Below are 19,678 nucleotides of genomic sequence, written 5' to 3' on the forward strand. Positions count from 1 at the left end.
CGCCCAGCGCCGGCCCCGCGGGGGCAGAGGAGCAGGCAACGCCGCAGCAGCCGGCTCCTCGGAAGCTTCCTGCCTTCTCCCCGCTCCAGCCCTGCGTGCCTGGGGCAGAGCCCGGCCGGGGGCCTCCTCCGAGCTCCTCAGTGGTGGTCACAGAGTGAGGACAGACAGGCAGGAAACAGACTGGGAAGTATTTCGCTTTTTATATACAGAATACAGGAAAGTTTCTGTAAAGTCTAAAACATTACAATGACTATGTACATCGGAGCTAGCTGCCGGGGGCGGGGGCCAACGGAAGAGACAGACAGGCTTACGACAGACAATCTGCTACAATAGACAAATCGGAGGCAACGTCATCCCACACGGAGCACTGTACACAGCTTTAAAAACATTGAAAAATGCCGTCACGGATGTATTTACACAGAATCCAATACTTTCCTTATGCAAAGAGAGAGAGAGAGAGAGGAAGGGAGAGAGAGAAAGAGAGAGGGTGGACGCCAGGAAAAGAACTCGTTTCTCATTGCCCATAATACACAGTAGCAAGTTGTAGTGCAACCACAGCAGGGGGGGAGGCCTGTGGGGGAGTATAGCGCTTCTTTACATTAAATAAAACAATGATATTGTATAGATTTGCTGTATGAAAACTGTATTTTTCTCTTTTAATATAAAACTATTGTCACTGGCACAAAATAGAACAAGTTTCTGATTATTTTACAATTGCGCGGGAAGGGCCTGGCGGAGGGGGCCGGGCCACAGCGCCTGCTCCTCGCCTCGCTGCAGTTTTCCTTTTAAAATGAAATGTATAGTACAAATATATGTGCAAATGCCCCAAAAACTTGAGCAAAAAAAGAAAATAATTAAAAAAAGTGAAACGTTCTTCATCTCATGCAAACGGCGTGAACGGTTCCTGGGCCGGCGTAGAAAATCCCCGCGGGGTTTGTACATGTTTGCATTGCAAGAGTCTCCGGCGAGGCCCCTGCTGCAGCGCAGGGCCCCGGCCCAGGCTCCTAGGGAACGGAGTTGGAGCGCAGCACGGGCACCTGGTGGGGCTTCAGGGGGAGCTTCTCCTCCAAGTCTGTGTCTTGTGCTAAGGCCGCGTCCCCCTTGGGCTGTTTGGTCGCAAACTCGGTGATGCTGAAGACGAACTGCAGGCAGCCCAGCTTGATGTAACTGCCGTGGTGGAGCAGGGCCGTGCCCTCCCAGCCTGCCCCGCTACCCCCGATCAAGCTGGAGCTGCTGGCCTTGCAGTTGCAGGGCTTGCGGTGCTGCCCCTGCGCCTGCGAGTTCATCACAGCAGCGTCTTCGTGCGGCTCCTCTTCCTGCTTCCTGCTTTTGTGGCGCCCTGGAAGAGAAGCACAAGTCACGCAGGCCGCGGTGAGCAGGCCCAGCACTGCGCTCCTGCTGGATGCTTGTCTCACTCCGCCACAGAGAGGAGACAACGCTCCTTCGGTCAACCAGGCTGCTGCGAGCCCCTGGAGAAACATCCTGCCCTGGTACAGGGGAAGAGGAATTGCTCGGCTGCACCCACGCCCGAGCTGCAGACCAGGAGTGCAAGGAAAGCATGTGTGGATGCAGCCCGCCAGGACCCAACTCAAAACCTGAAGCTTTCTGGAGAGGGCCAGGAGCGCAAGGGAACCAGAGCTCAGGTTAACAGCCCCAGAGGCTGGGCTGACTGCTGCAGAGGGCTCTGCAGACTGAGGGAATGGAGCAGCAGAAGCCACTGTTGAACTGTGGGAAGCCCCCTCCCTTCTTTGCCAGCAGAACACTAAGGAAACTGGACGGACGCCGCCTGTGAGCACAGGCTGGGCAGAGGGGCTAGCTCTGCCCTGACTTACTTATCACGCTCTGCACTTTGGCAACAATGCTGCTGGGAGGGGTGGGTGTTGTCTTCTCGGAGAAGTCGCAGGAGTACAGGACGTTGTCTACCGTCGTCCCGTGCTCGCTGTAGTTCAGCAGCTCGTAATGCTTTGTGTTCTGGAAGGGAAGAGGAGGGCACGTGTCACCCCCCCAACGCCCCCTCGGCCAGGCCGACGTGTGGGTGGGGGAAGGACCCACCAAGGCCTTGCTTGTTCCAGGTGCCAAGCCACTGCTTCAGGCAGTGGCAGGCAGCAGACTGTGCATGCGTGGCCCAAGCTGCTCTGCACACGCTGCATGTGAGAACCGTTCCCACCGTGGCCTCTGCAACCTTAGGACAGGGACAAGCTGCACGGCACCTGCCCAGGCCACCCACCCACTAAGGAGATCACAGCAAAAAGCAGTCTCCCTCCTACTGAGCATGTGGGGCCTGCAGCACAGAACACCTACAGCCAGCCAGAGACAGCTACCAGCAGGGCTGAGGCACATCTCCCAGGGCCAGTTCTAGGGATGAGCCGTCCTGCACTGGCTTTTGAGTGCCAGTTAGCCCCTGTCCCAGTGCTCCCCGACCAAGGCAGACAACAAACAAGGCCCAATGAGCAGGGAAAACACGTAATGTGAAGCAAGGCCGCTGGGCCGGTTAGGTCCGCAGACGGACGCAGGGGTTTGGGGGGATCCAGGAGAGTAGAACAGTAACAGAACTAGCCGACAAAGTGCAGGGTTTCATCTGTGCACGCCAAGGGGAATTCAACCTGGCTACTGGATTTAGATTCCACAAAGGATTCATTCTCTCATGAGAACACTTTCCAGCCCGGTGCTAGCTGGCCTGTCTGGGAGAAAATTAAAATTCCTTTTGGATCAGATGGGAGCTGAGGAGACAGTAACCAACCCTCTAAGTGAATTCTAACAATGCAACGCAAGGTCTTGTGTTCAGGGACAGAGAAGGCAGGGAGGGCGCACTTGCTGGGTGTTAGGAAGTGGTGGCTCTGGCTGCACAAAGGCGAGTTAGGGGTCACAGCAGGCTAGCTGAGGTGCAGGGCAGGGCTAGTCGCACCGCAATGCCGTTTGCAGGGGGATGCAACTGTGCCCGATTCTGGAGGCCAAGAGGACACTGAATCTTCTTCTTTGCTTTGTCTGAGCCGCCACCATGCTCGGGAGCTCAGGGAAACTGGCCTTTGGCAAAAGACCAGTGCGGTGGCTTGATCCGTGTGTTTTGTCCAAGAGCGGAGTGCGCGCAGGCAGGGAGGCAGTGCAATAGCCGGGGTCTCTCCAGTCTGGCAGACCCAGCAGAACCAGAGGGAAGGGCTGGAAGCTACTGTTAGACACGGACAAACTGAGACCGAGGTCAGGCGCCAGCTCCGAGCAAGTGCAATCACCCTGGGCCTGGAACAGGCGGCTTCACCCCACGGCCTTGACTGCAGCACCCCCTGGGGGAGAGAGAGAGTGCGCAGCAGCACCAGCGGGACCCTGCCAGATTCCCTGCAGAAAAGGAGCCCCCACCCCTCTGCCAGCGTGACAGCCTTTCCTCTCAGAAAGCCACTCACAACCCCAACACTTGCTCTGCAGCCTGCCGAGGAGCTGTGCACAAGGACAGCCCGCTGCCCTCCTCTGAGGCTCACACCACAGGGCTTGGGCACTCACCTCATCGTAGAATATGCAGGCATGTTTGCCGGACACGTAGTTGCAGTGACCGTAGCTCGTAAGGCACACATCCATGTCAGCTCCTGCCCACAGGGAACACAGAACATGGGGTCAGTTCAATTCAGGAAAGCTGTCACAGGCAGCACGGAGCAAGAGCCTGAATTGAACCTCAAAGGGCAGAAGGACAGGGGAGCCACTGCCTTTGCCTCTGATCCCAGGACTGCATGAATTCTGCTGCAGCAAACTAGTTCAGGGGTGGGGGAGACAGCTGCTGGATCACGCAGGGGAAGGTGGAAAGAAACACCATTCGTTAGGATCACTCGACCCACCCAGAGCGCCGGGGGCCCTGGCAGAGGGAAGGCCTAGAACCGTTATGAAACTCCTTCCCTCTGCCACCAGCTGGAACCAAGGAGGCCCGCGACTGTTTCATGCTAAATCCTGACCTCTTGATATGCTCGTCCCACCCTGAAATGGTAGCTTATAAAACATAGGGCTACAGGCCCGTGACCATGCTAGTTAGGACAGGGAGCTCTGAAGGGTGCCTGCCTTGCATTGATTTCTTGGTAACACAAAAAAAGCTTCATTGCAAGCTCCAGCACAAAATGAACAGCTCCACCATGGCATTTCCCAGGGAACCATTTCAGCTCTGTGGGGTAAGCTTTAGTGCAGACGCTGCTGCTGGTTTTATACATTTAGAGAATACCCTGGTAGAACATGCTGCATCCCCACCCACCCAGCTGTGAGACGCCACTGACCTGTCCCAATGTAGAGCGTCCTGTAGCACATGTTCACTGCGCTCCCCAAGCCCATCAGCGGGTAGAACACTGCCCGGGCTTGCACCTCTTTCCTTTGCGCTGCAAAACAAGACCCATACGTCACTGGTTGTATGCTCCCCTTTCTAGGTGCAAAGTACCCATGTTTCAGGGACCCTCCCACAGGCCCCAGAGTCCTTTGTGAACAGTTGCTAAGGGGAAGTCAACACCAGAAGTAGCTCCCAGCCTAACACTCCTGTCCTCCCCAAATACCTCCAGGCAGTGCAACAGCGAGCAGCACCCTTGTGCAGCCTCAGATCTTACAAGGAAAAAGAAAACCATTCAGTCAGGACAGCACTCTCTTTGAGTGAGCCTGATGCTGGTAACAGCTGCCCTGCGGACTCTGAACCACCAGTGACACTGAGAACACACGCAGGCAGAGCTGGCAAAGCCTCGTCAGAGATTAACCAGAAATTCCTAGTGCTGGAGGCTCATAAGGGGGAAACGCTCTGCTTTCAGTGTTTCATCTCAGCTGAGTCTTCCCACAGCAGGGTCAATCCTGGGGCTGTCAGAGAAACACCTTCTACGCAGCCAAGCCCACATACCCCCCGCTCCACCAAACACTTGGATGCCTGCACTAAGCATTGGCAAGCCATTCGACAGTTGTCAGCCACCTGGCTGCTACTGGCCTGCTCCAGGTTTGAAGAGCTCCATACCCTGCTGTTTTATAACCCCGCCACCCCTCCCTGCAAACTCATCCCCAAGTATGTGCACACAGTTCAACACAGCTCCTGCACATAGACACCTCCATGGCTTTCCTACAGAAAAGCATGAAACTGTCAACGAAACTGAGACTGTCAAAAGGCACAACAGACAAGCCACAGCACATGCAATTCCCCACTGATGCCTAGGAGGCCGGCCCAGGGCTGAGACACACATGGGATGTGGGAGGATGAAATGGAAAGCTCTGTTTGTACCAGAATCCTCTCTGCACACAGATGTCCTGCCTACAGGCCATTTCAGCAGCTGAGTACAGCTAAGCCAGCTGGGGTCATCAAGAGCAGGGGTGGCCAACCCATAGCACGGCATGCATGCCGGAAGGGGCACAAGAAGCTGCTGTGCATGCAAACCTGTACTCCAGCGCAGTGGGGTGCAGAGTACCAGGTACACCTTGGGAAGGGCAGGGATTAAAGTAGTGTAGGTTGTAGCCGTGTTGGTCTAAGGACATAGGCAGACAAGGTTCCTTGGGTGAATCTGGTATCTTTTATTAGACCAACCCAAATAGTTGGAGAATAGTTATTAATTTTCATTCCATCCAGGAAAAGCACACACCAACTGCTGAAACTTCCTTAGCCTGACGAAGGGTTTTTGAACCCGAAAGCTTACATAATAATTATTTTCCAACTATCTGGGTTGGTCTAATAAAAGATATCAGATTCACCCAAGGAACCTTGTCTGCCTAGGGATTAGAGTGACACTTGGGGAGGTCAGCATTTGGCTTGTGGCTCTCCAGCTGAGGGTGGCTACCACCAATCTGGAGACTTCATCCCAAGCATTCCATCAGCAAGACAAAAGAGAGTCTCAGTGAGGACGGGTGTGGCAGGAGGTGCCAGGGTCTGAGGGCTCCAGGGAGGAGGCAGGGGAAAGGCAACATGGGCTTCCCTTCAGAGGATGCAGTGCTAAGGTAGCGTGTGCTGCTCCCCATAGTTTAGTTGCAGCCCAGCATTGTGTCCCACAGCAGCCTCCGGCTGCAGCAGCGCTAGAAGAGGTCAGTCCTGACGTGGGATGTTTAGAACCAATGCTGAGATGAACACAGATGCGCACACACAACAACCGCAAGTCTAAAGACTGACGGACACTAGTGCACTCCCAGAGACCTCTGTGGGACCCACCCCAAAACTTAGGCCAAAGTAGAACAAGCCTCTGACCTGCTCTGGACAGTAAATGAAGCTTAACCTGCCAAGGGCCAGCAGCTGACAAGAACCCAAAGTGGAAGGGAACTGCACCCGATGCAGTGAGCACAAGGGGAATGAAAGGCAGAGCTCAAGCCCCGGCAGAAACTATAAGCAAAGGATTGGATTGCTTCTCTCCACCTGCAGTGAGAAGTAGCTTTGCAGAGGAACACCTACTAGTTTGGAAGGAAGTTTTCTATGGGCCTTTCAACCCCACCCTCAATGCCCCAAGTCTGCTTTCCTCTTTCAAGTCCACAGACCAGCTTTCAGCCCACCCTCAGCTCCTGGGGCAGCAGCTGGCTTTTAAATACTGCTGCATTTCCTCCCCTGAGCTGCTCACAAACAGGCCACAGAATGGAGTTGGGGCTTCCTTTTTGTGCAAGATCAAGATGGTGCAATGTGGCTTAACACCTGGGGTCCAGAGTTCTGCTAAGAACAGGTTGATGAGCGGCACTGCCTGTAGTGCAGGGGGACGGAGCAGCTGCCTTGACTGCCACATGTGCAGAATGCTCAACAAGGAGGCTTCTAACCAACAATGAATCAGAGCCAGGGCACAGGAGGAAGGACGGAGGAGACATGGCGACTCCAAGATACCAGAAGACAGGATCTCCCCGAACCACCTATTCTGAAGGCAGGGTAGTGCCAAGGAAGCCACGGCTCAGTGCAAAGGGACTATTCTAGGGCTGCTCTTACCTTCAATGTGGTTTCCCATAGAAGCTGGCTGATGGGAACTGACACTGCCCGCTATAGACTGAGCTTTGGAAGGAAAGAGCTGATGTATTCTCTGCAAGGCCAGAAACTTGATCAGCTGCTCATCCAGCATATTTATCTCAATCTCTGTTAATAAATAAAAAGCAGTTAGTGAGTCATTTCATGGAAAGGGTGACAGTCGATCTGCTGTGGGTTTAACAGTCTACATTTTGCCATTTGTATGAGTAGGGCACTGCGGACAGCCACTCTACAGCAAGAGTCTAAAGTGCTGGATGCTCCGTTTCTCTACACTCATTCCTAGCACTGAATGTGGACAAGAAGTGTTATGTTGGAAAGCTGCAGCCCAGACAGTAAAAGGGAGGCCTGCCTCTGAGTGGAACACGCCGGGGTGGGGGGAAAGCAGTTACCATCAGGCGTTCAGACTTGAGAGATGTCCAACACAGAGACCACGTGTATTTCAGGCTCTTTGGGCAGCAAGTATGGGCTTGCTGGGACCCCAGTAACAAACCAGCTGGGAATAAGAGTTTGAGCAGATGTACCCTAATAGTGAGTAAACGAGAGCTGCACTTTTAGGATCTTGTTCTATCAGGCAAGGTTCGATGCAGCACTTAAAAGAAACCAGGGAACTCAGGAAAATCTGTTAATGAAAAAAAAACCCCAAAACCCTCACATCGCCGATAACCACAGACAAGGCTGACATTTATGCAGACCTGCAAGAGGTTTGCCTTCTGCTAAGGAAACACTTATTTAACAATCAAGGCATTAGAGCCAGAATGCCCTCAACATCAACAACGGTGGTAAAGTGATGAAGAAATGCAGCGGAGGCATGGGGGTTACCATTAAGCCCCACTGTCAACACTGGAAGGGCCAAGACAAGCAGTGCTTGCCAAATGGAACAAGGTCCAACCAGTAGTACAAGACAGGCTACTTCCCCACTGCAGAAGCATCTGATACCAAGGCTGAGGGCTATGCGAGAGTCCTCTCCTCTCTGGGGCATGCACTGAGGCTTGGATCTCCCATCATCAAAGCAACAGATGACCAGGAAGACTTGCCGGCTCTGGCAGAAAAGTGACAGGAGCAGAACCCACTCAAGTCTCGCCCTTAAGAATACTGCAGCCCAGCTCACTGGGAACAGGAGGAAGCACAGAATCTAGAACTGGGGTCTCAGAAGAAAGCAGTCAGGAAAGCAGCTGTGGATCACATGGCACGGAAGAGCCAGGGTGTCTCTAGCATACAAATGCCACCTGTAAAAGAGATGTGCGCGACAACAGCTTGCATCACACCTCCAAAAAGCACGAAGAAATCCACACACAAGGCATTACGATGGCAACGGGGATGCAGGCAGGAGCCTGGGAGAACTGCAGCATGGCCCTCCTCTGTGCCTGCACGTACGAGAGAAGCCTCCCCTTCGAGGGTACATGGAATGCTTTACTGAATGGAACGCTTGGGTTAGGCAGAGACCAACGAGGAAACACGTACTCACCACCATTACCATCCATTAATGCTTTCAGGGAACTGGTAAGGTCCATCATAGCGGCAGAGCCTGAAGTGAACGATGAGGGGGCAGTTAAAGCGGTTCCTATGGATAAGGTGCTGGGACTGACCTTACCGTCTACAGAGAGAAAAGGGGCACAAGTGTCAGGAGAGTTACCCAGTAGCCAGCAGCTTCCACCCAGCCCTCCAGCTGCACTTCTCATTGGCAGGCCACACAACACGAGGACACCTTGTTAACAGCCATGCTTTGGAAGAGGCCTGAATCAAGAGGAGCGGTACCTGCCCTCACAATCAGTATTCTTTCCTGTGGAGAGGAACGCCACCCCCCCCCCACGGGCTAGGAACACAGCAGAGCTCAGCCTGTTCTAAAGGAAGACGCAGCGTCACGTCCCTGTACTATACTGGAAACCAAATTAAGGAGTTACTTAACAGCACGAGAGCTAAGGCCCAGTAGCTAGAGGTCTCACTGACACCGAGTCTGGGCAGCAATTTCTCTGTGCTGTTTTATACATTAGCCAAATTTAAGTCAGGAATGTCTTTGTTTAAGAAGAAAAGCTGAATGTTCCTGCGCACGATCTGTGACAGATTCCTACTAGACATGGCTTGCATTTGCCGATGGATTCTAAAAGCTCTCGTCTGTGCTCAGGGAACATGGCACTAGTTATGAGTAAAGACCTGCCTGTAACGCATTCCAAATGCAATCCTATTACCTGTGGAGTGCAGTGACATTTGCACACTGTCACAGTGATGCAGCAGGGGACTAGATCAGAAATACCAAACCGAAAGAGGGGTGTGGTTTTTAAAACTGATGGCAAAGAATCAGATGGCAATTTCTCACCATCGGCATCTCCTGGAAGAGACATTCGGTTGTTTCCCTTATTCTCTAGCCCAGGGCAGTGCTAGAACAACAGGTGCTGCAAGGACATTTACACTCCCACAGATCTGGTTCCCCTCCTTCCCTCTTTCTCCCCACATCTCCGGTTCCCCCCTCCTCTCCACCCTCTTACCCAGGTTGGAGGAGGTCGTTTGCACTCTACAAAATCCTAAGTTTAGATCTAAAGCGACTTAAGAGTTTCATTACTAAAGACAGTTGCAAGTATTAGCCAGTGTTTACAAAGCTCTTAGAAGCACAAACACAACATTTTTCTGTATCATTATGGTCCTCTTCCATCTGGCAAAAATGTTCTCTCCTCATCCCTGCTTCCAAACAAAGCAGTAGCCAAGCCCTGGATACATTTCTTTGTGCCTCAGCACGGTTTTCGCACAAGTGTTTGCAGGCTGCTTCAGACCAACAGAGACTACGCCTATCAGCTGGTCAATTTTTTAACAGAAGTCTGTGTGCACAATCTTCACCTCACTGCATGTATCCACTAGCTCTCAAACAGAGCGCAGTGAAAACTTACAAAACTCTCACCCACCCAGAAACTTGTGTTGGGAGCAGCACTTGCTTGCATAGGTAAGAGCATAAAACCATCACCCATTTTCAGGTGCTCGTGGTCTTTTGAACATTCGCTTTTACTGATTCAGCTGTTTCACAAGACAAGGAAAGCAAAAGAAAAAAAATCTAAACAAGCTTTACTGTTCAAGGCATCCAGAAAATTCACTGTCTCCATTGCTATAATGGTACTGGGCATCTCGGGCTGAATGTTTACGCTGGCCACTCTTAGATCTGTCTTAGTAAGTCTGTCGGTGCCCACAATACTAGACATTTTTTCTCTAACCAGCAGCAGGCCTTTCAGGTTCCATTCATGAACACGAGACTTTTAGCCATGGAACTGAGATAATGTATGTTAAAATCAATCTAAGGTCGTGCAAAAAAAGCTGTACAATACTATTTTTCAAATACAGTGTAAGTGATCGCATAATTGAAGGTCATTCTAATTTTTATGCACAAGGAGGCTGAGAGGAGGTTTGCATTGGAAGGCCTGAACTACGTCACTTGTAATATTATGTAGGTTTGCTTATCTAAATCCTTGCAAAAATACGCAAAGGTCACATTGCAGTTCTCACATCCTTGGCTGATCACCTTTAACGTGATATTAAAAATACAGATTTTAGAGTAACCCACTTGGAAACTCCAGCCACCTTCTGTCACAGCTGCCAAAATCACAACCGTGACTGTAATACAACAGCTGAACAATTTAAAATCACAGTGGATTTCTAGAACCTTCAGCTCCTTCCAAAACCGACTAAATCAGCTGTTTCGAGAAGCAGAGCAAGTATTCCCCTCTCAGAGGTGCATTCAGTAGCAATGAATTCAGCACAGAACCCAGCTCCTGTTATGGAAACCATGGGATACAGCAAGCAGCTTTTAATATTGTGCCCAGATAACACTAGTTTTCCCAGCAATTATGTCACCTCATTGAAAATTCTCCAGGCTTTGAAGGGAAGTCTAAGGTCTGTAAAGCAGTTCGGTGACAGCGTGGCCCAGATCGCTCCTGCCAGATGCTCACCTGAAGGTGGTGCTGGTGAACAGAATCTGTGTGTGGATCCATCTCCTGTTGCCTGCGGAGGAGTAAGAGCCCTAGTGGCAGTTAAAGGGGAACCAGCGGATCGCAGTTCTGCAGCGAGCGGGGGTCCTATCTGCGTCTGAACGTTCTTTCTTTGCAAAGTGCTGGTGGTCTCTAGGCTGGCACAAGAGCTCGGTAGGGAAGCAGGCAGGCTCGTGACTGGCACGGTACCCCTTTGTGCACAAGAAATGGGTCCTGCTATGTTCTCCGTTTTCACAACGGTTCCAGCCGTGTGATTCAGAAGTCCACACGCTGCTGGGGGTGTAAGAGGCCTGGGCCACGTCTGCCGAGGAGACATAACCGGGATCGTGTTACCTGGTCCAATTAGCCTCTGGGAGTCAGTCAGCTGTGCCAAGGGCTCAGAGGAAACACCGTAGAAATGAGGACCATTTACTTTCACTTCGGAGGCTGTGGGCCCATTAGAAGTCCCACAAGAAGATCCTTTCTTGGGTTTGTCCAGACAAGAGCTGCAATTGATCTCTTCCTGTGGTACAGTCTGCTGGGATTGAGAGGAGCTCAAGGAATTCTGGGTGGTAATCCCTGAGGTGCACGACATGGAATAAAGGGAAGGTGTGGGTGCCTTGTCAGCTGCCTGGTAAGGGTTGGTGATCGAGCCATCTGCCACAATAACAGGCTTAATATCAGCCTTCTCTGTCTGTTCAGAGTCCCAAAGCGAAGTCATCTGCTTAGCAGATAAATGTTTCAATATGCTGCACTGGAGTGCAACAACACTACAGAGCCACTGAAAAACAGAAAGGAAACAAATGTCAGCTGCACGGGCCAGACCCAAAGTCTCATCACACTCGCACAGCACGGTCCTCCAACAGCCGCCAACGACAAAGCCTTCTATCCCAATTCTGAGCCCAGGATGCACCATCAGTGCTCCCCAAGCCCCTGGCAAACCAGCTGCTTTTGGACTCTGCCTGGAAGGCTAAACTCAGGCTATAGGATGGGAAAGGAGGGGGGAAGTGAAGAAGCCATCATCTATTGCACATGCTTCAGACTAGCTCCCCGCACAGGTACTCTGAGCACAGACAATTGGAATGGATGAGAGGGACCGTCCAGCACAGCAAGACGGCTGCAGGCAGCGCTGACATCCGCCCTATTTACCTCTTGCTGTTCCGACTGGCTGGCTAAGTGCTCAGTGTTCAGAAGGTGCTTCTGTGAGGATTCCTCGGGGACCCCATTACAGATCAGCTCACCGTCCCGAATTGCTGCAGGCGCAAGCAAGGGGGGTGGAAACTGGTACTGGGATTTGATAGCATCTGGAACCTGGTGGGCAAGGAGGGAAGATCACACACGTTAGAACAGGTAATAGTGCATTTTGGAATTAGCCATTTTAATCAGCACTGACAAAGCTGTCTGCTGGTTGCTGGTGTCCAGGAAATGGGGAAGTTCATAGCTACATTCAGACTCAAACTGATGCAGCTGTGCTGAAGTCAAAGGCATTCGCAGGTCTATGCCAGGTGCAACATGAGCCCTTGGTGTAGTGGATGTAGCACAAGATGGCTCGCTCGCACAAAGCTATAGGAGGGAAGCATTTTTGCAGTGAAATGTTTAACCTGTCAAGTACTTTCCCTCATTTAGACCTGGTGGGGGTGTTTGGCTGTCAAATCAGAAGAGCATGCAAGGCAGCTCTGGTCCTGGCTTCACTTCCAGTTCTAGGGAGAGTTTCTCCTTTTACTCCATTTCCTTGCTCCGCTTTAGAAGAGAAAAACGTCCAACATTTCAGGGGAAAATAAAGGCTGAACCCTCAGCTAAGTGAGCTAGACAATGTTTCAGCTCCTCTAAGTCACTGAGTGCAACATAAAGAACAATGCTTCACACTGCGGGCCTCCTCCATGCCCTTCTTGCATGAAGCAGAGAGCTCTGCCTTGGCAGTTTTGATTCTAGCATGCTCAATCCAGCCCCTGGGGATAGAGGTGGGTGTCTAGTCTTAGCCTAGGCTTTCTAATGAGGATTCCCTCCCACCTTGTTCTGAACCTCTTTACAAGAATAACCTGTACTCGGAGCAGAACTCCAAGAGCTACCATTAACTGCACTGAGGAAATTATTCTAGAGAGCCATTTGAAATGCACAAGCCAGCACCAAGGGCACCTACCTCTTGGTGGAACATTTGAAAGACATGCAATTGCCACAAGCTGGCAACCCTGGATAACACTGCTCAGTTGTTAGGAAGCAGCAGTGATCTGGACACGTTAAACATTTTACATGCTAAGAGCAGTAACAGATGATGTCCTTCAGTGTCCATCCATCCCTTCTCCACACCAACGGCTGGCTTGGACCTTGAAATGCCAGTAAGAAGGGGTGCACTTGTTATCCTCCTTCTTTATTACACTACTGCATAGGAGCCATGCCATCAGGAGACTGCCTAATTAGACTTACCTTCAAACCTTTTCTTTTCACCGACTGAAGAACCCTGCGGTTGGGAGGGTGCTTCTTGTGGATTCGGTTCAGGAAATCCACCTTGACAACATGCTGAGAAATGGTGTCTTGGAACCGGTCAAACACTCGGCACCGGTTACTCAAGGTCATGTTCTTCTGGTTCAGCTAGGTGAGCAGATATGTTGCAGTAGTTAGATGTCCGCGTGTCATCCTAATGCCTTTTCCAATAAGTATCTGCCTCTTTCATAGAGATTTGGTACTGTACCGCCACCACCTTCAGCTCAACTTTAGTGCTGTGTGTATGAAATACGATCTAATTGTTTCTGTTAAAGGGTACAAGGCTAGAGTTGGATGCAAAACTTTCAGAGACCCATTAAAAATGTTATTCGTCAATGTTATTTCAGCCAGTGTCTCCGGTTACCTGTCAACTGGGTGACGAGTAATCTGACCATAAACGGTCCCACACCGAACTCTGAATCAGCCCTCTAGTCCCTCTGCCCAGAAGAAACACCTCATTCTGAGAAGAGCTTTTTGAAAACATCTAGAATGCTGCAGAGGAGTAGCAGAGAGTGACAGAGCAAACACTAGCAAAGAGAAGAGGTTACTCTGCTGCTTTCTTCTGGGCTCTGGAAAGGAAGCTCACCAACTTGATCATATTCCTTTTGGAGACTTAAACAAGAATATGCAGAGCAAAACCACCTAAGAGTACTATAGGCAAAGAAAAAGATTACCAGTATCCTTCCCACTCCCCAGTCTGTTTACTTCTGTGTATAGACAACTGCACTGTTTCCCCGCAGTCATTGTTGTTGCTCGGAGAGGACTTCACACGAACTAACAACAAAGCAATCAAACTTTTAAAAATACCTTATGAGTTGTTTTACACAGCGCATGAATAAAGCTGAACCTGCCTCCCTTTGGTGTCCATATACTAGATGGTAAAGAATAGCCTTTGCTTACCACCACATGCTCAATGTGATTTGGGCACATCCACCTGCCTAGGGGCATAGCAGTTAGCGGGGGCTCCAAGCAATCCATGTGGAACAGGAGTGGGCAGTAATCACACTGAATGAGCGGTGCCACTCTGCAGCTCCTGCAAAGACAGAACCAAAATGAAGATGCTGCTCACTCCCCTTTTGTTACAAGAGGAAGGAAAGAGAACCAGCAAGCAATCTACGTAAAACAGCGCCGGGCACACTCACTTTGACTGCAAAGTCAACAGCCACTTGGCTGCCATGACCCCATCTTTCCCCTGCACTATTTGTTGCCAGTGCCTAAAATTAGGCATTAGTTCTGTAATACGATCGCTATGAGAGGCCCAGTCAAGTCAGAGGGACACAAGGGTTGTCCCTAGGTGATGCAACAGTGGGACAGGAGCCTCGGACTGTCAAGCACTCAGCGAGGACCAATGTCCTTACTTCTGAAAGCCCCATGCACATGGCAGCCACTGCATGAGCAACTGTTCTGAATAAGCTGCCCACCTTTGTTAATAAAGCTGCTCCTCAGAGAAATGCCTGGGAAACTCATGGAACTAGCAATATGTCACAGGCTTCAACACTGGAAGCACTGAGATACCTTAAGTCTCCAATACAACAAAATACCTGTGATTTCAGTAAGCTTAAAGAGGCTGTCAAAAAACTCCTGAAACCCTGCACATGACACTTCCATAGACTCACAGAAAATGAGGGTTGTAAGGGACCTTAGGGGGTCACATCTGGTCCAACCCTCTGCTCAAAGCAGGACCAGCCCCAACTACATCATCCCAGCCAAGGCTTTTTCTAGCCAGGACTTCAAAGCCTCCAAGGATGGAGATTCTAACACTAAAAAAAGGGGTAGGAAAAAGCCAGGCCACCCCGTCGTACCTCAAGAGCACTGACTAAGCTAAATCACAAATGCCTGAGATGGTCGTACCTTACCAAGTATAATTACAAACCTCCTTCTTTTCTAGCTGAGTATAAAAAGAAGATGGAAAGTAGCATATGTAAGTAACCTAAGTGGAAAAACAAACCAAGTATTTCAGATGATGTCAAATTCACCCCTGCAAAAAGCATCTGAACAGATGTGGATCTTGCCCACATCAAGAGAAACTGAGAACACCTGGTACCTGTTGCACGTGAAGCAGACTTTCACTGGCAAGGGAACCAAGCCATTGTGGTCCAACTCATGTTGTGCTTTCTTGACATTCTTTCCTGTGGTTTCCTCCTTTCTCCTCCTCTTACTAGTACCTGAAAAGTCAAATAAAAGGTTTTGTATTGCCCCGTAGAAGATCTTCTATTTTAGATTAAAGCGAGCAGATGGATATGCACATACATTTATGGCAGCTGTAAATGATTTCAGAGGAGGCTACAAAACCTGCTAAGTTCAGCACAGCAAATCTGGTATCAAAGCTGTTCCAAACATACAATCAATAAAAACATGGGCAGTGAACACCTGGCAATTAATAAAGCTTAACAAAATGCCACAAGACTTTTTTTCATGGCTGGTCAAATGCTATTGGCCAACACTGCTTAATCTGGGGGACAGACCCTGACAATGTCCATATGCTTCTCTACTTCAGGAACAACCAAGCCAGGGTATTTTGCTAGCGATGCAGCAGAATCGGAGACTTCTTCCCTACCACCCCCAAGAGAAGCAGCCATGTGTGAAAGAAGACTGAAGATGAAAAAGCGTACATCTGCACTATCGAGTTCCCAGTAGATGTCACTACAGCCAGACTAAGAACAAAATACCACGAGAAATTAGCATAAACCACTCCAACAGGATGGCAATGCTACAGAGCTGTTACTAAGGAGGAGCTGTAGCCTAGCGCAGCAAGCGGTCACTCTCACTCACCTGGAAGTGCGGTGGTGCAGGTCAGTTCATTCGGCAACTGGAACTGCGTTGGGTTCCTTTCCATGGCAGCAGCAATAAGCAGCTCAAAGGGGCGCTTCAGCTGGGGCTGCCCGCAGTCCATTTCTGCAATGGCAGAGTCATCATCCACATCAATTATGTCCTCATCTACATCGTTCTGCTCCGAAAGGGGGGTCTCGGTGCTGGCGTTGGAGGTGGGAGTACCAGGCCGGCTCGCTCTCCGTTCCAAGATCCTGGCATGTGCGACAGCCCTGATGCTGCTGCTAGACCTGTCCAATAGGTCAGCGTCACTGGTGGGGGAGGTGGTCCTTTTCCCAGCTTTGTCCACCAATCCATTTACCTGCCCCAGCTCTTTCTTCTGTTCCCGCTTCTGCATGACATGAACAGTCAGGCTTACCACGGAGGCCACACAAACAAGCACACCAGACTTGATGTGTATGCAAAGACTAAATGCATCAGAAACAGGAGCCAAGCAGAAGGAATTTTACTGCACAACTTCTCACCATGGCATTTAGCCTTACATGCGTAAAAGCATCCTGGTTACTGTTAAAGATTAGAAAAGAAACGGAAGGGGGGGGGGGGGGGGGGGGGGGGGGGGGGGGTTTAGTAAACCCGCCTTTCATCTCCAAAGTCTTGGGTTCAAATCCAGACGTCAATTAAATTAGCATCCTTCACTGCCAACTAACGTTCAGTGAGAGCCACCATTTAGGAGAATGTTTTCCTGGTGACAGCTCTTGAAACAGTAATGCACAGCAGACCAGTCCGCTGGCTGATGCAGTGCTCTGGTCTCTGCAAAGTTGCTGAACCCATCATAAGTGCAACTATTCAAGAACTAGAGTGGTAGTTGGGGAAACCAGCATACCAAATGAACGTGCAACATGCCAGTACAAGAACTGGGCCTTTGTGCTCAGAGCTGGTGCAGTGGGGATCTGTGGGTAAGGAGTGACAGAAGATCGAAAACTCAGGATTTTAGTTGCAAGAGGACACTGCAAGGAAGATTGAAGTGCAGTGGCAGGGGAGTCTGAAGCAAACCACACAGTGCCTGGTACTCAGCATCTTCTCATTAAAACACCACCACGCTGTAATGCGTAGCACAGAAAAGGGCATGAACGGGCGGTTCAGGGTGCGGCTGAGAGCATTAAACAGAAGATAACACTTAGCAAGCAACTGATTTCGTGTGAGATCCCCTCCCAGCCCTACTTTCATATGGTCTTATGATCTCAGCAATAGGCTTTGCATGGAAGGAACAGTGGACAGTATTCACATCAATTTACACAAAAGCCAAGAAGAGCGTGATGTGAACCTCCCAGGGAAAAAACGCAAGATTTTCAACCTGAGGGACATGTTGAGCAATCACAGTCATAACTGGGCAAAGGGGGTGGGCAGGGAGGAAGGAAAGAAATCTATAGCGGAGAGAAAAGGAAGGGTTTAGCTGCTAGACAGAGCTTCCTGCTCAATACAATTTATCTGAAGGTGGCACCTCCTGACCCTAGAAACAAGCACAATTTAAGGACTAGGTCCAAGTAACAAAAAGAGAGTCAGATAAAGCAAAGCCATTGTTCTTTTTGGTTTTGGACAAGTTTATACCTTGAAGACACTTACACAAGCATCGGAACGATTTGCAAAGAGCAAGGGATTGATGAAAAAGGTAGCAGGTTGGAAGAGCCCTGTTTTTGAGCTGAATTTGGGCAGCACTTCACCTGAATGGTTTCCTAGAGAATTGGGTGCAAATTCTCTTTAAACAAAGGCTTGGGCATGCATTCTGAAGTAGTTATACCATCAAAATCATGTTTACATTTCGCAAGGCCGGTTTCCTGGAGAAATGTCGTGTCAAAAAACAAACCACAATCTTGCCCAATCATCTTCTCATCCTGTTCCTACAAATAAGGAAGTCATAATTCACTGTGATTTCACCTTCTGTTGCTATGGAAATTGCTGTGAGGTCACTAGGTTGGGTAATTTTTTCCTTCTTTGAACCAGAGGCATGAGACACTGGACTCCAAGAATCAGACACGAACGATGGGAAGCCTTGGCAACTCAGTCTGTACACCTCCCTGACCCACGCAGAATTATTCCATCTGATATCTGTGGTACATTCTCTCCCCAACTGCAAAAAGCTACTGCCTGGTGAGGGCTTGAGTTAAATACTTGAAACAGAGTTTTATTTCAGTCTCAATTTCTAATAGCAAAACTAGTGCAGGCCCCTGGGACTTCTTTATCAAGCAGCCCTTAAGCTTTCCAGACACCAACTCCCTAACAAATCCCTCTGCTCACCCACTACAACTATGCTTTCAAACTGGAGCTTGGGCACTCCCCCAGCCTCCACCTCTGGGGTTTGTGGGGACAGGGCTGAGAAAACTCCAACTTAAATTAAACTAAGAGCTGAGCGAATTGTAAGATGTAGGAGGACCCAAAATACAGCAAGCGTTTGATGGGAGTTTTACCTTTCGACGCACAGTGCAACGATGACACATCCACTCCCCTGGAGGCAGCATCTCCTCGCTCAGCGGAGGGTTACTACAGAAGGAATACAAAGGCAACATTTTACTGTTTGACTGAAGCTTGTAAATGGAAAAACATTCCAAACCTGGCCCAGAATCATCTTGTAGGCTTCCAATCCCAAGAGTCTCCTCCATGCTATTCAGATATTCCCCAGGCAGAAGGCTCTCTGCAATACAGCTTCCATCACCACTGAAACAACTTCTAAAATAGCAGCTACAGAACCCACCTCCACCCCCAAGCCTTCAGCTCAAGTCTGCCCTGCATTAAGTGCTCATTTCCCACTATAGAGCGTTCACTTCATTCCGCTGGGGCAAGATTTACATGGCAATTTCAGCCCTGATTCCTCTTCAACTATGAGAGTTGCCATCAGGAAACTAACTTACGCAGGAATGGAAGCATCCCCCATTATATCTACTAAGAGAGGAGAACCAACCGACTCACAGCAAAAATTCATTTATTGTCAGTTAGAATGACTAGTAAGGCAGCCACGACATACAGTTCGTCTCAAGCAAGACATTCCAGGGCCATCTGACTCGATCAGCTCCTAGCCTGTGACAAAGAGTAACTCTGGCAGACGCACTGTGGCCCCAACACAGTGATAATACACACACCAGGAGCCAAAGTCCATATTCCCTGGAAATGAATTTTCTGCACCACCCTTCCCACAATATTTTAATTGTCTTTAAGCATTTTTCCTACATGTCCAAGCCTCCTCTTCCTGTCTGTGTGATAAAGCCTCTGGTGAAGGAATCACCACTTTCCTGTAGGATCACAGGCTGGGAAGGGCGGAAACCTTCTTCACATGGCTTAACTGAAGTCGTGTCAGTTCTCTGAAAGCAGCAGAATTGCACAAAAATATTTTTGGGATCCTGGCCTGTGGCTGCGAGTGGCTCCAGCAGAAATCATGAAGGAGAGCCAGGCAATCATACAAAGTGGGACAACTTGGACTGCAGAGGTTTTAGGGAGTGAACATCTGCTTGCATCAGTAACAGATGTGCATATAAACTGACACATCAAACCCCGTTTTCTCTTT

The 19,678-nt window shown here is 49.9% G+C and overlaps 1 protein-coding gene across 1 annotated transcript in view; it reads right to left on the bottom strand.

Annotated features, from left to right (window-relative positions):
• Positions 1-140: 140 nt before the first annotated feature.
• PHF12 (PHD finger protein 12) overlaps positions 141-19,678 on the bottom strand; it is a 35,768-nt gene continuing 16,230 nt past the window's right edge. The window contains exons 2-14 of the mRNA XM_025214619.1: positions 18,588-18,660; positions 16,126-16,513; positions 15,398-15,518; positions 14,254-14,386; positions 13,297-13,461; positions 12,022-12,183; positions 10,855-11,653; positions 8,391-8,519; positions 6,890-7,033; positions 4,248-4,346; positions 3,493-3,575; positions 1,833-1,971; positions 141-1,339 (exon numbers count right to left, since the gene is read on the bottom strand). Coding sequence (XP_025070404.1) covers positions 1,005-1,339; positions 1,833-1,971; positions 3,493-3,575; positions 4,248-4,346; positions 6,890-7,033; positions 8,391-8,519; positions 10,855-11,653; positions 12,022-12,183; positions 13,297-13,461; positions 14,254-14,386; positions 15,398-15,518; positions 16,126-16,513; positions 18,588-18,638 — 2,748 coding nt within the window. The 5' untranslated portion in view covers positions 18,639-18,660 and the 3' untranslated portion in view covers positions 141-1,004. The remainder of the gene's footprint in view (positions 1,340-1,832; positions 1,972-3,492; positions 3,576-4,247; positions 4,347-6,889; positions 7,034-8,390; positions 8,520-10,854; positions 11,654-12,021; positions 12,184-13,296; positions 13,462-14,253; positions 14,387-15,397; positions 15,519-16,125; positions 16,514-18,587; positions 18,661-19,678) is intronic.

The sequence above is a fragment of the Alligator sinensis genome, unplaced genomic scaffold (genome assembly GCF_000455745.1).
Source record: "Alligator sinensis unplaced genomic scaffold, ASM45574v1 scaffold1244_1, whole genome shotgun sequence".
NCBI classification, from domain to species: Eukaryota; Metazoa; Chordata; order Crocodylia; family Alligatoridae; genus Alligator; species Alligator sinensis.